Source organism: Felis catus, chromosome C1 (genome assembly GCF_018350175.1).
Source record: "Felis catus isolate Fca126 chromosome C1, F.catus_Fca126_mat1.0, whole genome shotgun sequence".
NCBI classification, from domain to species: Eukaryota; Metazoa; Chordata; class Mammalia; order Carnivora; family Felidae; genus Felis; species Felis catus.
The window spans coordinates 44,607,475-44,623,789 of record NC_058375.1 but is presented as its reverse complement, the minus strand read 5'-3'; the positions used below and the strand labels follow the sequence as shown (position 1 = coordinate 44,623,789).

Below are 16,315 nucleotides of genomic sequence, written 5' to 3'. Positions count from 1 at the left end.
GTTTGGTATTTTAGGTAAATGACAGCTAGAAAGAACAGTAAGAATGTTTTTTCAGTTCCTCCTCTTCTTTGTCATATGCTGTTTCTACAGATGAGCACCAGCGTCAGGATTTAGCACGTCCCCTGCAGGGTATCGCAGGAGCAATAGAATTATCTTTGTGATGGCTTTCTCTAGATCAGTATTACAGAGCACGTTGGCAGAGTAGAATGGTAGCCTTTGTGTCTTGTTTAAATTATTAACGTACAGCATTTTAAAATTAATTTGTGCCCTTTCTCTTCTCAGTTTGGAGAATTAGGCGGATTTGCAGCAATCCAAGCCAAGCTTCATTCGGAAGATATAGAACTTGGGGTAAGTTAAACCAGTCTGTGTGCCCACAGCAGAAGTTCGCTTTACTCGGGCTGGTATGTTACCCAGGGGACGTGGTCTGGACACAGTCAATGAAACGTTACAGTGTTATCTCTGCAGGAGCGGTTTCAGTGGCTCTGATAAAGGAATGTTTGCTCCTAATCATAACCAAATTTCAGTGTAGGGTATTTGCTTCCCCCCCCCCCCATTTCCCTTTGCTTTTGGCATTTGCCTCCTAATTTGTGATGGTTGTGTGAAATCATCTTGCTTTTTAAGGACAGTTGCTGTACGTGGCAAAGATATGTGTACATACAGTGTTATGACTCCGTTACATCAGAAAGTCTTCCCTGGTGCCAGGCACAATAAAATATTTCATTTTAAGGTTGGTAGGAAGTTTTTTGGTATTGTAGGACTCCTAGATAACACAGGGCTGTCACAGGACCTTAGAATCCTCCCTCAGAATCAGTACATCCTCTTTTTATATGGGACTTCATTTTCTCAAAGACATTTAACCTTACGGTAAGGGGAATAACTTAATCTTTTATTTTTCACAGAGGGCTGACTTGTTTGTAACTAGGAGCATTTTATTCTGTCTTCTGGTTGATTGTTCACTTAACTGCTCGTTATGTACTTGGCCACATGTAGGACACTGTGCTAGCTACCGTGATGTACTGAGAACAGAAGGTGATGGGGTAAAGTCATTCGTTGCCCCTAAGTGACGTAGGATTGTGCTTAGAGCAGCGCTTCCTCCTGCGGGACCGCGACTAATCAGCTAATTGCTTGGTCCGTCTTTGGGCGAGGGAAGTAACATCCAGGAGAGAGTCTGATGGTATGCTTGGTAATAAACTGACCCTTTCTTGCCACCCACTGTTTATCCTGAAAGATTAAGTGTCTGCCAAGCCTTCTGCTGACACTGACCAGGGAGTATCTTCTCCCTTCCCTGAATGTTAACTAGGCTGTTTGGCCGTCATTTTGATCCCCATTGAGTGGACCAAGCATGTTAGAAGTGACTACTGATCTGGAAAATAATGGTTAATGATTTAAGAAGCAAAACCATTTATGGGGCGCCTTGGTGGCTCAGTCGGTTGAGCATCCGACTTCGGCTCAGGTCATGATCTCGTGGTTCGTGAGTTCGAGCCCCGTGTCAGGCTCTTTGCTGACAGCTCAGAGCCCGGAGCCTGCTTCAGATTCTGTGTCCCCCTCTCTCTCCGCCCCACCCCTGCTTGTGCTCTGTCTCTCTCTGTCTTTCAGAAATGAATAAACATAAAAAAAATTTTTTTCTAAAAAAGCAAAACCATTTAAAACCAAAAACCTTTTCAGATACAGGGTTTTATCCAATTTACTTATTTCTCAAAAACTGGCTGTATAGGTCATTGGTCATATTAGAGATGAGCTTCGGGGTGCCTGAGTGGCTCAGTCAGTTAATCATCCGACTCTTGATTTTGGCTGAGGTCACATTCTCACCGTTTGTGGGTGCGAGCCATGCGTCAGGCTACATGCTAACAGTGCAGAGCCTGCATGAGATTCTCTCTCTCTGCCTCTCCTCACCGTGTGCGTGCATGCTCTCTCTCTCTTTTCTTTTTTTCTTTTTTATTTTTTTTTTAAATTTTTTTTTCAACGTTTATTTATTTTTGGGACAGAGAGAGACAGAGCATGAACGGGGGAGGGGCAGAGAGAGAGGGAGACACAGAATCAGGAACAGGCTCCAGGCTCTGAGCCATCAGCCCAGAGCCCGACGCGGGGCTCGAACTCACGGACCGCGAGATCGTGACCTGGCTGAAGTCGGACGCTTAACCGACTGCGCCACCCAGGCGCCCCCTCTCTCTCTCTTTTTTTCTCTCTCTCTCAAAATAAATAAACTTTTTAAAAAAAGAAATTGCTTCATATTTTTAAAATGTTAAAATACTAATTTCTGGCAGAGTTAATGTATTTAAAAAAAAAATACAGAGCAGTCCAAGTTTCTGCCCTACTTGGAAGAAAATTGGCTTAAAGGTAGATACATAGGAATCTGGACTTACCCTCATTATTATTAAATATCTTGAGGTTAAAGAGTCCTCCAAGATTTTTCCCTTAGGTCAGACCATTTTTCAAACAACCGTGTTGTTTGCTGCAGTTGGTAGAGAATTATATTGCTTGGTTGCATTTGAGATGATGATGAAATTCAGGCATAGGAGAAAGAGATTCCAAAGATTAAGACTCTGATTTTATCAAACAAGGATTAAAATTTCACAATAAATGCCTGCTTCCTGAGCAGTTAGGGTGACTGTGTCCTAGAATAAATATAGGCCACTGAGTGCAAGTAAATGCATTCATTTTACATTTACATTTATATTCATATATTTTCGAATTTGAAAAATACTGTGAAAAAGCAACATTCACAATTGATCAGTTAAAAATACCTGTACAGGGACCCCCCGAGTGGCTCAGTTGGTTGTGCATCCGACTTCACCTCAGGTCATGATCTCACGGTTCATGAGTTCAAGCCCCACATCGGGCTCTGCTCACAGCTCGGAGCCGGGAGCCTCCTTCAGATTCTTTGTCTCCCTCTCTCTCTCTGCTGCTTCCCCCGCTTGCTCTCACTTTTTCTCTCTCAAAAATAAGCATTAAAAAAATTTTTTTTAATTACCTGTACAAAGTAAGGAATGGAAGGTGCCTGTCCTCCATCCCCCCAAGCCCCCACACCTCTACCTTCTTCCTAGGTAATAGCTACCCATTTAACTCATAGCATTTCTGACTTATGCCTAAATTTATGTGGAATATACCTGTGCACGTTCTTTCCTGCTTTCTCTGTCTTTAAGGCTGAGTTGTAATCAAGCTATATGTAGTAGCATATTTTCATTTAACGTTATATCACGGACGTCTTTCCAGATCCGTGCTGTCCTTGATTTTAATGGCTGTAATGTGTTCCTGCAACTGTTGTACCATGATGCTGTCACTTATTCATGGGCACCATGTAAATATGTAAATTTGTCTTTATGTGCATATGGTACCATTTCTGAAGGACAAATTCCTAGAAAATGTGATTTTTAATATAATTCGTAGTAATAAATCTCTTTCCAAAAAAGAGATTTATTTGGACCGGTCTGTACCCCCATAAACTCGTTTCCTATTTCTCTCGTTAGTACTGAATATTTTCCATCTTTAATTTTTTCATTATAATGGACAAAAATAGCACTTCGTTATTTAATTTGCAGTACTCTCATTTCCTGTGAATTTGAGCATCTCATCATGTGATTATTGGCTGTTTACATTTCTTCTATAAATTGACATCGTTATTTAGGTTTCTTTGGGGTTTTCTTGTTAACTTTCAGGAACTCTTTTTATGTTCAGCATATCAATACCATGCCCATTTTATGTATCTGTAAATTTTTTCTCCCAGTCTTTTGCTTCTCTTTTTATTTTTATTGATAGTGTCTTTTGCTAACAGAAGCGTCCACATTTTATAAAAATTCCCCATTTTTTCTTTAATGGCTTTAAGAGTTTTCTAACTTGCTTAGGGAATATTCTCCCATCTCAAAGTTATAAAAATACCTGCTTTATTTTATACTTTTACAGTTTTATTTTTTATACTTGGTTCTTGAATTCATTTAGAATTTATTTTTATATATTACATAAGACAGAGATCCAGTTTAATTTTCTTCCAGATAGGTAACTGATTGTCATCAGATCCTCTAATGACTAATCCCTGATTTCTCTCCTCTTTCGACGTATTGGCTCAGTCACATGTCACAGCCCCACGTGTACGCGGGTGTGTTCCTCCCGTTGGTTCGTTCGTGCGTTCTTTGCCCATTTCCATACTATCGCTGCACAGCTTTCCTTCCTGGTCGTACCGGTCTGCCCCACGTCCTTCTTCTCTCAGATCTCCTTGATCGTTCTCGTATTTCTGCCCTTTGAATATAATCAACATGCCAGGTTGTCCTGCAGAAATCCCCCAGAGATTGTGTCTGGAATTGTGTTGAACGTATAGGTCCCTGTGTGGAGAATTGCAGTCCTGGTTCTTTCCGTTCGGGAACATGGCATCTGCTTGTTTGTCTGGGCCTCCCCTTACGCGTTTCAGTCAAGTTTTATAATTTCCTCCGCGGGAGACTTCGGTGGTTTGTTGAAGGCACATTTCACTCCTTCGCCTACTATCCCCTTCTCTTTCGAATAAAAACTGTTAGTATTCTACAATGTAAGTTTTAAAAGTCTTTCATCCAGTCCTCCAAAGAAGTTTTATTGGCATTATTATGATTTAAGTTCTATTAAATTTCTGTAACAGTGTAAATGGATTGACGTCTTGTTACCGGTTCTTCCCGTCTGGGGGTCTGTGTGGTTTGTCTGGTCATTCATTCGGGACTTGATCTAGTCACCGTTTCAGATTGTCCCTGAGAGGAAAAACACCCTCTCACACTGATGTCTGACCTTCACTGTCCTTGTTTTCAGGCGGTCTCAGCATTGGTGCAGCCCTTGGGGGTGTGTGCGGAGTACCTCAATTCCTCGGTGGTTCAGGTAAGACAGGCCACTTTACATTTGCTTCAGAAGGTGACCTAACGCATACCGACAGTAATAATTACCTTTTTATCGGTTGGTCAGAATTGTGCCCTATTTCTTTTCTTTGTTCAGATTAGCTATTCTTCTAATAAAAATACTCTCAGAAAATAACGAAAAAATGGTTAATAATTCAAGGTAGAGACTTCTAATATTTAAAAAGATGATTTACCTTTTCAGTTTATCATTTTATCAAATAGAATTTATATATGATGACATGTATTTTTGTTTCCTTATCTGTAAAATAGGCCACGTATATCCCAACCCCCTTCCCAGGATTGTTTAAGGATTCAGTGCCATTATGTATTAAATGAGATCAGTGTTGAACAACCCACTGGGCTTCCTGGCTAGCTAAGTCACTGCTGAATAACAGCTTAACAGCACATCTTGTCTGATCTCCTGTCCCTGCAGGTTGTAAGTCAACAGGCCATCAAATAGAGCTGTGCATGTCAGTTTTCTAGTGCTTAAGGCCTATTATACTTTCTTGTTTCCTTTCCATCTCAGTTGACAGGTTTTACTGAATAAAGTGTCACTTTGAAATACCTTCATTTTTTATTTTCTTTGTAAATAGGTCTGTGAAAACTGTAACTTTCCCAGAAATTTTTTTTAAAATCACTATAAATGGCTTTGAAAGGATAGAGTCCTTTGGGAGCAGTGTTTTTGTATGCACTGTTCCTTCTTGCTAATATCTCGTTTTAACAAGGGAGATACGATTTTTTTAGTAGGTTCAGGAAATTTCTACCATTTCTAAGTGTTAAATGCTTTCTTTAAATGTCAGAGTAATCCTGCAAGATTTTTACATGAAATCAGATGGTGGGCTATTTATGTATTTCTTCGTTCTGGTTATTAAGCTCATTAGAAACATTTTATGTTCTTTCACCTTATTAAACATATAATCATTAATTTTATAGTTGAAACACTAAGATATAAGAGGCAAAATTATTTGACTTTTTAATAATTTAATAATAAATACTAATAATTTAATAATTGGCTTTTTAATCATCAGGGCCAGGATTGGATTTTTAAATGCTCTCTACCCATGCATTGCCTTGTGGAAAGAGATTTAGCATAAATGTTCTAGCTTCTAATTAATATTAAATTCTTTAGAAATTCTAAGTTTTAGAGATGCCTGGGTGGCTCAGTTGGTTAAGCGTCCAGCCTTGAGTCAGGTCATGATCTCACGGTTCATGGGTTCGAGCCTTACATCAGGCTCTGTGCTGACAGCTCAGAGCCTGGAGCCTGCTTCGGATTCTGTGTCTCCCTCTCTCTCTCTGCCCCTCTCTCCCTCCCTCGTGCTCTGTCTCTCTCTCTGTCTCTTTCTGTCTCTCTCTCAAAAATGAATAAAGACTAAAAAAAATTAACAAAGAAATTCTAAGTTTTAGATAAATAAGCACAGTAGACTTCAAAAAGAGTAAAAAGTATTGAATTTCCAACCAAAGCATATTTAATTGCTTCAAATTAGCCAACCTTCGATTTACTCAGCAATATATTCGTGCTCTGAATTTATTCTCATACCATGTTCACATCGTATTACTTGATGCGAATGAACAACGGTCTCTACCACTTGCCCCTTGTATGCTTTGGAAGACATATGTAACATCTGTGTTTTGGCCTTCTTGTCTATAAAATGGTGATCATGCCCTTTGAGCTGCAGTGAGAAGTGAGCCGGGGGGTGCCACTGACGAGAACAGCACTGCTTGCCTCCTACCCTAGCAGCCCCCAGTCTTCCCCGGACAGGGGACGCAAGCGTAGAGGAAGAACTCCCAGTTGGATAATCGCCTGGTGTCATTTTAATCCTTTGCTGATGTCTTCTTGGCTTTGACAGCCATATGCTGTCTGTCTTCTCTTGTCACCAGAGAAGTTTTTAAAAATTATTTTACTTAGTTGGAAGTGAGCATTTAGACCTAGCTAATATTTTCCTCCTCCTCATGTAATATTTAGAGTTAGTTATCTGATTATGCTACCATCCCGGAGCGATGTGTGTGTTGTAGGAGTCTCGTCTGTAGGCCTCATTTATATCAGCACACAAAAATAGTGCATATCACGGCATTTTTTTTCGTGGTCTGTGCTTATAGGCAGTTGTTAAAATCAAACACCAAATATTTACTTTATTACAGGAATAATACCTACTCATGCTTCATGTTTTAAAAGTTAGTTTATGTGTCTTTGGTTGCTCTTTGAAAGGCCCCTTCTGAGATAGTGATGACAGGGCTTGCACCCATGTGGTATTAAAGGAGCTGGGGCATGGAGTCAGGTACGGGCCTACTTGGGATGGTAGAAGCTAGCTAGCTATGGGGCTCTTGGCACTAGAATTGAGATCCTTCCGTTGCACTCTGTCCTTTGTGAAGTGTGAATGAAGAAGTGTCTGCTCTCTAGTTCTGGGGCAGAATCCGGAGTCTTTATTAACCGCAGCACATCTTTTCTGCAGCCGATGCTAGACCCAGTCATCCTTACTGCGATCCAGGATGTACGGAGCGTGGAGGAAAAGGACCTCAAAGATAAGGTAAATCCCGTCTCCAGACAGGTGGGCCCCAGAGCCTGTTAGTCCTCAAAGCACAGCCAGGACTCGGGGCAGGGTTCACACGCCATGGTTCTTTGGATTCTGGTCATATACAACTCACATCAAGTTCATTTTCCATTTTCTAAGCAAGAAACGCTTTTTGTAAAGCATCAGTATTCTGAAGCACCAGGTTGGCATTAAATCAATAGAGTGATTATAGGGTTCTCAGCAAGTGATACCATTCAGAATTTTACTAACGTGTTGATTTAGAGAGTATTCTAATAGGTATAGCATTGAAGAAGCTTTTAAATAATTCAGTACTACAAGCTTGTCCAAAGTTGTTTAAAGTAACTTTAGCATTTAAGTTTAACAGTCTTTATGTTGTTGACCTTGAAATTCTCGCAGGATCCTTCCCTTTGCTCACCTGTGTGCTAACTTTTGTTTAGAAGCAAACTAGTTAATTGACCGTATGGAGTATGGGATACCACCAACCTTTGCTGTTGAAATGTCCCGTACTCCCGTGTCTGAATTGGGAGCAAAACGTTCTCATGGCTCCTTTTCTGTTTGTGTGTGCTTTGAATAAAAGAGATTGGTTAGCATCCCCGAGCTCTTGTCTGCCATCAAGTTACTCTGCATGCGCTTCCAGCCGGATTTGGTGACCGTGGTGGATGACCTTCGATTAGACATCCTACTGCGCATGCTGAAGTCGCCACATTTTAGCGCTAAAATGAATTCCCTCAAAGAAGTAAGTTTTGTATTTGTTTGTAGAAGACTTAAAGCACAGACGCTTTAAGTTCTGCCAGAACTTGCGGTCATTAATATCAGAATGTTGAGAAATGAAGCAGAATAATTTCTTGTAATCATACAAAAAAGAGGTAACAGTGATTATATATAAAATGGTATCTGTGTTCGTCATTGTTAATGCGATCTTTCTACATGTGTTGCATCCAAAATTCATTCTCTGAAATATTTGGAAATATTTAGTGTTTTTGTGAAATTGCCCAGAGAGTGCCCTTGTTGGCTTCACATTCTTTTCTTTTTTTTTTTAAATATTTTTATTTATTTTTGAGAAAGAGAGAGACAGAGCACGAGTGGGGGAAGGGCAGAGAGAGAGAGAGAGAGACACAATTCAAAGCAGGCTCCAGGCTCTGAGCTGTCAGCACAGAGCCCCATGTGGGGCTCGAACTCATGAACTATGAGATCATGACCTGAGCTGAAGTCAGATGCTCAACTGACTGAGCCAGCCAGGTGCCCCGGCTCCACGTTCTTTTTAAAGAGACATCAGGAATAAGTAGTCTGTTAACTTCTTACAGTAACTGGCCTTTGATACATTTTGGCTAACTATCAGACCACATTGCAACACTGTAAAAGTCACAGGGTATGTATACATATATATGAAGATTTTGATTGTGCATATTTGCGCTGGATTCTGTCACAATAATCCTGTCTTCTTAGGTAACCAAACTAATAGAAGATAGCACTTTATCCAAATCTGTGAAGAATGCTATAGATACAGACAGATTGTTAGATTGGCTGGTTGAAAACTCAGTTCTGTCCATTGCACTGGAAGGTAAGTTGCTTTTTAAAAACCTATATTTCTTAACACGTAGTTGTAAGTGATGTATTTTTATATCAAAGAAAGGTGTGAAAATGTTGTTTTGACTGCATTAGCCTTTAAATCTGGTAGCGAGTTAATATTGCTTTGAATTAATAGAATCGTATCTAGAAAGTCAATGTTCACTGAATCTGTCTGCCTCTTGGGTGTTTCTTCCCTTAGGCAACATAGACCAAGCACAATACTGTGATCGTATAAAGGGGATTATTGAACTCTTGGGCAGTAAATTGTCTTTAGATGAACTTACTAAAATTTGGAAGATACAGGTAAGTTGATCAGAATTATTTTTGCCTTTTTCTGACATTTCTGTCAGAAGGAGAGGGAAGGAGAGTGGTGAACAGGCAGGGAAATGGATCTTGTATCCTGCTTCAGTCAGAGCGGAGCTGCTCCAATCTGTTTTGCGGTTCAGGGCTTCTGCTAAGATTGCATATGTGCAAAAGGATTGCACTACCCAGAAGATGTAAAACTACCCAGCTAGCCTAGCCTTCTCCTGCCTCAGATTGAAAAAAATGAAAAGATTTACCACAGGCCACACAGCAGTTAGGAATTACATGCCTTTTGTCTGTCAGTGTCCTGTGCTTTTCACTGCGTTTGCTTATCTGTGTTCATGGAGAGGTGTTTCCTGTTCAGTTCCGTTAAATGAGGATGAAAGTAACACTGAGTTCACAGACCTCAGCTTACCAGGACCCTCAGCAGCTGTGACAGAATCAGCCACACCCTTCATTTTCTTTTTCCTTCGCTCTGTTAATATCCATTTGACTCATTTTCCTCCCACTTTTCTGGCACCCTCTTCAAGTCTCCTTTACTAACGTATTCTCTTCTACTTTGTAAATGTCAGTTTCTTTCAAGCCTTGGTCCTTGGCCCTTTCCTCAGGGTATAATCTTCCATTAGGCAGTTTCCTCCACTCCTGTGGCTTTGACTGCTTTGGGATGCTGCTGACTCCCAGAATTTTGTCCCTAATCCATACCTCTTCATGGCCCTCCAGTGCAGTGTATGTAAATGTATATATAACTCTTGTGCCTTCGTGCATGCCATCTTGTAGGCATCTCAAATCCAGTGTGTCAGTACCTAGTCCTTTCTCGGTCTGTTTCAGTAATGGTGTTAGCCTTCATCTAGTTGCCCAGCCAGAAAGAGGCCCGGGGCTCACCTCGACTGTACCCTCTTAGACACCGTATCAGTCAGAACCTGGTCAGGAAACAGAAGCCTCGCTAGATGTCTCAGAGGGAACTGGATACTGGGGGTTGTTGACAAAGGTGTTGCTAGGGGGGAAGAGCAAAAGAGAGAAGCAGGAATGCTGGGGGAGCGGAGTGGGGGAAGGGCATACAAAGTGCAAGGAAAGGAATCTGCTTTTGGAGATGCTTTCGCTGCAAATGCCGGGATTGCCCAGGAGCCTGGCACCCCCAGCAGGGCTCCTGGAAGCCCGTGCTGCCACCAGGGCCAGCACCTGCGTCCAGTCCCTGAGCACAGAGCAGTGCCTCTTTCTTCCCCCTGCCTTCTCATCTCCCCGCAGTGCCTCCCCTGGGCAGGACCTAGCGGGAGCATAGCTAGTAGAGGAAATGTGATTGGCAGGTACAGGACTGACAGAAAACCATCCTGGGTCCTACAGATCTTACTTCCCATGTCCGCTTTCGTTGATTGAATACCCTCACAGAATGTCGTGAGTGTAAGTTGTGAGTCCACGTAAGGCCAAAGATTAGAGACCATGATGGATACAATGTATATCCCTACTGCATGCGGTGAATGTTTGTATATGGCACATACTGGAAAATTCTTGTGGAATTGACTCTAAAAAAGTCCCTGCCTTTCAAGTCCTCCACATGGTGAGCAGTGAGGCATCATGGAGTCATGGTTGAGGTCATAAAGTGAGTTTCAACCATAAGGACAGCCACAGGACCTACATCTCTGAAGCAGAAACTTACTGCCCAAGGAATAAATAGCTATTCATTGAAGTTACAATGTATCTATGAGCAAAATAGAAAAAGCGGTAGAGACTCCCCTCAGCTGGAAGTGAATGCAAAGTCCTGAAATCAATTTGAATCTTTATTTGCCAGTCGAAAATACTTTGCACTCCCGTTGAAGTGAATATGTCAGATTGAGCACTTAACTGTCATCTTTTAAAAGATTTAATACTGCTAGGAATTTAACCAAGGCCAACCGATGGCCATTAACAAGGGTCGCTTCCTTTAGTTTTGCCAGTATTCTCATGCAAGGGAATGCCAATGAAACTGGAATCAGTTTATTGCTGTTTTGCTTTCCTCTTCTGTCAGTTGCAGGAGGGGGGAATGGGTGGGGGATGGGAGGCTGAGGTTTTTTTTTCCAAGTTCCAGGACTTAACTTGCCCCCCATGTTTCCTTTTCCAGTCGGGACAATCATCTACTGTGATCGAGAACATCCATACTATTATTGCTGCAGCAGCTGTCAAATTTAATTCAGATCAGCTTAATCATTTGTTTGTTCTCATTCAGAAGGTACGTGTCCAGTCAAACGTGCTAGCTTTTTAAGTTTTTTCTAAAAGAAGCTTCCCCCTCTAAGCTGGAAGCATCTAAACATACACTCTTCTTGCTCTATCGAACCTTTCTAGCTCAGGTGTAAACTTTCTGCATATTTTGCCGGTTTGATACAATTGGATTGTCTTGCCTTTTCCCTTCCGCAGAGCTGGGAGACGGAAAGCGATAGAGTAAGACAGAAGCTGTTGAGCCTGATTGGACGAATAGGCCGGGAAGCTCGCTTTGAGACCACGTCTGGAAAGGCAGGAGGATGAAATTAATCTTTCCAGCTCCACATACTTTATGCGGTTGTTCGTGCATGTGTGGGCTCATCTTGTGTGGTGTTATTGTAGGTGTTAGATGTACTCTGGGAACTGGCCCATCTTCCGACCCTGCCCAGTAGCCTTATCCAGCAAGCCCTGGAGGAGCACCTGACGATCCTGAGTGACGCATACGCGGTGAAGGAAGCAATCAAGAGAAGCTACATCATTAAGTGCATAGAAGATATTAAAAGGGTTGGTCTTACCTTCGACCTCCTTTTGTTGTCAGAGCATCAATAGCATTGTCTGAGTAATTAGGACCCAGTGATTTTCTTAGCCTATTATGTAAATCAAATGTGCGACCTGGAAACTCTCACCTTAGAGTCCGAGATTTGGAAATTGTAGGTACTGCTTTTACCAAGTCACTTACATTTCTCTTAAAATTCATTTCAGCCCGGAGAGTGGTCAGGTTTGGAAAAAAACAAGAAGGACGGATTCAAGGTAAGACTTTTCACATGGAACCGCCCAAAAGGTATACTAATTTAATAATTTCTTTTAATAAGTGTTTTGGTGTTTCTTTGAGTAATGCTCGGAAACTGCCGTCTATTCACAAATCCAAGGTCACATTCACAGGGTAGTTTTATTATTTTCATAAAATTGTAAGACCTTTAACTTAGTTTCTTCTTTTGTAAACTAAATGCGAAGTGTGCACCGTTTTAGTGAGTCCAATGGATTCTGCATAAATGCCATGCCCATTTTTCTGCCATGAGGGAGAAGTGGAGCACTGTTCATGGAGTAAGAAAGAGAAGGGAAGAAGGAGGTTCATTCAGTGCTGGCACATAGTTGTTTTTCAGGTGCCTAGTTCAGAGGTGTTCATAAAGTGATTCCTTGGTGAGTCTTGCTGCTAGGACCCAAGACTAGGAGGCGGGCGTAGGCGGTGACAGCCAATGGGGCCGCTGCTCTGGGAGCCCTTTGCCTCAGGGCTCTGCCCTCCAGCCTGCTGGGCACCTAGGGGCTGCCCTTTAAAAGCATGGTTAGCAGAGTAAGCAGTGATGACTGTAGCTCTCCCGTCCCTGCAGTGCTTAGACATCCAGTCTGTGCTCCGGAGGGCTGATCTTGGGGCGGCTCATGGGAGCGACCTCCCCTGTTGCGGCAGGACCCCCACCCCCCGACGCCTGCCCCGCCAAAGCGGTGCCCTCCTCTAGCCGAGGCCCTTGGGTTGCCCAGACCAAATGGAAAGCCTCATAACAGGAGGGATTTCGTTTTATTGTAACATAAAAAAAGGTTTTGGTGAATGTGGCTTAGTAATTTCATTGGCTAAACATTTTTCTTGGCTTTCATTAATAAGTGTTTCTTTAAAGGTTCTTGAATACTGCTAATTTTCATTGGTATATTCAGAGACTCTTAGCTCTTGTTAAGAGGCCGTGGTGATTCAGTGAGCTTTTATTAAGTTATATTTGGTCATAAAGTTTAGTTAGGGACACGTAAGAACTTTGTGTTTTAGATTTCTGATGCCGAAATGTGATCAGGTGAATTTTCTACATATAACTTAGCCTTAGAGATTTTCAAAAAGTCACTCACAAACTGGAGCTGATGATGCTCAGGTTTTAAGGAATTATTCCTTTAATTCAACAACATTGTTCTCGCTCTCAGATACAGTGTGAATTTTTCCAGTTCTCTCAGTTTAGCGATTCAGATACTTTGTTGCAGTCTCTGTCTTTGCGGTTGACCCTCATCCAGAGGGAGTTGTGTAAGGAGTTTAGACCCTTCCCTAGCAGTAGTAATAGCAAGACGAAAAGGTATCTGTAGACAAACAGTCTTGTCTTCTCAGCAGCAGATACATTTCTTTATAAATCTGAGGGTCCCAGCTCAAGGGACTTTTTCCTGCCTCCAGGGAAATGGCTTTTGAACCCAGCACCCCTTTCCCGCCGCCTGCTCCTTCCTCGCCGTGGCTCAGCATGACTTCGCTCTTCTAGTCGTAGCGTCGGTGCCTCTTTGTTGCCCCTCTTTGCGGTCACTTCATTCATGCCTGTTGTTTTATAACAAAGCTCAAGTCACGTGGCGATTTTTGGAGTCATTTTGTGAGACTTGAAAGGAGTGCCCTTCCGTTTTTATTTCCCACTGCTCCCAGTTAAAGAAATTCTCGTGTACCATGATTTCATTCCAAATAATACCTTGCGTTTACGTAGCACTTTTCAGTGGACTGAGTGCTCTCGCACATTCGCTCTGAAAGTACACACGGCTGAGGGGGGCAGCGGGAAGATCAGAGCCCCCTGGATCTGGCTCCAGGCAGGGGGGTGAGTTATATCCTGCCACTAAAGGTGTTTTTCTATGCTATGCCCTTTCCTGCCAGGCAGCAAGGTGGGCTGACTGGGGATTATGTCTCCCTGCCAGGCTACACAGAAACTAAGCAAAGGGTAAGACAAGATCACCCACCTCTTACTCCCCTCCCATCCTCAGCTACCTCTGTTCCCTCAACTGATTCCCCTTCCCTCTGCTTTTGACACTTTTAAAATTCCCAGATGCCACTGTTGTGTTCGGAAATTCCGACCCTTATTTCTTAACTTTATTTCTGTAGATTCTGCCAGGATACCTACCCTTGGCTCCCTTGGTCCTCTTTCCTTTGCTTCCTTTACACCTTCCACTGTTTACCCCCAACCCTCTCCCTCTTATTTCACTCCTTTTTTCCCTTCAATTAAAAATTTAAATGTGCGCATCCAAAAAAAAAAAAATCACTAAGCCAAAAAAGTCGTTTTTACTCAAGTAAGCAGTGTTTGGGTATTCCCTAAGTTATTCTCTTCAGCACCACCCCCGCCCCCCAGCACAGTGCCTGGCAGCTTCTAGGTGGATGCCCGCCCCTTCCTCTTAATCCGCCCCTTCACCCTGTGAGGACACTAAAATCGTTACTTACCCAGAGTGGAGTGGCCTCTACTTGCCAAAGCACGTAATTCAAAGCAAAAGTGGCAAGATGTCCTCAGTACAGCCTCACAGTGATGTGGTTAGCACAGGAGGAAATACTGTTTTAAAAATGTCCTCCCATGCAAAAATGTGTGCTTTGAATCTAGGGTAAATGGCTAGGTCTGGAAAAAGAAGACAGATGAGAAAGGGGGGATGTTCAGCTTTGAGAAGAGAATTCAAGAAAGAATATGAAAGTGTTCTTCAGAGACTTAGATTGTGATAGAGAAGTTTGATCCCACTGACTTTTTATGTCTCCCAAGAAGTCGCGGGAGGCCTGTTTCAATATGAGAGAGCAGCGAACTTTCCGTGAGAAGTCGGCGGTAGAATGCACTGTCTCCTCACCACGGGAAGCACTAGGAGACTAGTCGTTAAACCAGAGTGACTGAGGATTTAGGCATAGGTTTGCAGGCTATACCAATTGACCTTGAAGGCTTCATCTGATTTTGAGGTCTAATTTGGATATACCGTTACTGCCTACTTATGAAATCTCAGCTCCATTACCAGGCATTATCAAACGTGCTCATTTTAATTGTTCACCGTAGTCTCTTGCCCTTTTGGTAAGCGGAGAAAAATAATTTAAATTTTTCTTGTAACTGAGCAACATCGTGTCGTGGATATGATGGAATAAATAACATCTTTCCTGTTTGCTAAACTTTAGAAAGGCCATATCAGAAATACTTTTTAAATTCCAATTTTATTTGATTTCCTGAATTTTATTGGATGGTGAGCTGCTTTCAAAGGATGATTTTCTATGTTAAATAAAAATATTCTAACCATAATTAACTGAAATCGTCCTAATACTGCTTTTTAATATATCTGATTATTTGCTAGAGGGTTCATATTTGTATCCTCATGTTTATAATCCTCTTGGTAGGTATGAGTTTGGACTTAAGCCTTAGGGTTTTAATCTTCGTCATTTTGCAACTCTTCTGTTTTAGCACAAATACGTAGGTGGTCTTGCAAACAGTTGGCCTTTAATATATACCTTATTTCTCTGATTCTAAGATGCCAGTGACTGCAACCTGCATCACAGATTTAGTAAGTTGCAGAGAAGGAAAAAAGAAGCTACATTTTAGTTTTACCATTCTTTAGTTTAAAGTCACACTCAAGAGTTTGCATCTAAGCCTCTTTCTGACCAGTCTGTACGGCTTCACTGGCACAGTGCTTTTCATTATCTGGTAGTGACTTTGACCTCCGTAAGAATGACTGTATCCTTCCGAGGCATGTTAAAGACTATGGAATTTTGTGTCCTTGTCCTTTTTTGTAAAACTCAAGCTGCTTTTTTCCTTAACTGAGTCAAGTTGTGTATACTACAGGATAAACAGCTTCTCTTGAATTTTGGGTGCAACCTTTGGACAGAGACATTTAGTGGTGGGTGACACGGCCCTTCACAGGGTATGAGTCTGTCACACCAAATTCTCCTGGCTTTGAGACTGAGACCACCGGCAGGATTCTTTGCTTTTGAGTTGACACACACGGCAGGCTAATCCTGTTACATCGTAGTGTCATCTCTTTGACAGTTTAAGTGACAAATTTGTGATCCAAATTCAAGTTAAGAAGCCATCCTTGTTTGGTGCTACATATATGAGGTCGCAACTAAAATGACGGGTAGACGCACAAGTA

At 42.0% G+C, this 16,315-nt stretch overlaps 1 protein-coding gene across 3 annotated transcripts in view; it reads left to right on the top strand.

Annotated features, from left to right (window-relative positions):
* The window catches only part of USP24 (ubiquitin specific peptidase 24), a 142,307-nt gene that overhangs the window by 42,322 nt on the left and 83,670 nt on the right, over positions 1-16,315 (top strand). For all 3 annotated transcript variants that reach the window (XM_023258739.2, XM_023258738.2, XM_023258737.2), the window contains exons 7-16: positions 283-348; positions 4,768-4,833; positions 7,301-7,375; positions 7,959-8,117; positions 8,828-8,942; positions 9,150-9,253; positions 11,349-11,456; positions 11,642-11,737; positions 11,828-11,989; positions 12,188-12,235. In XM_023258739.2, the coding sequence (XP_023114507.1) occupies positions 283-348; positions 4,768-4,833; positions 7,301-7,375; positions 7,959-8,117; positions 8,828-8,942; positions 9,150-9,253; positions 11,349-11,456; positions 11,642-11,737; positions 11,828-11,989; positions 12,188-12,235 (999 nt within the window). The remainder of the gene's footprint in view (positions 1-282; positions 349-4,767; positions 4,834-7,300; positions 7,376-7,958; positions 8,118-8,827; positions 8,943-9,149; positions 9,254-11,348; positions 11,457-11,641; positions 11,738-11,827; positions 11,990-12,187; positions 12,236-16,315) is intronic.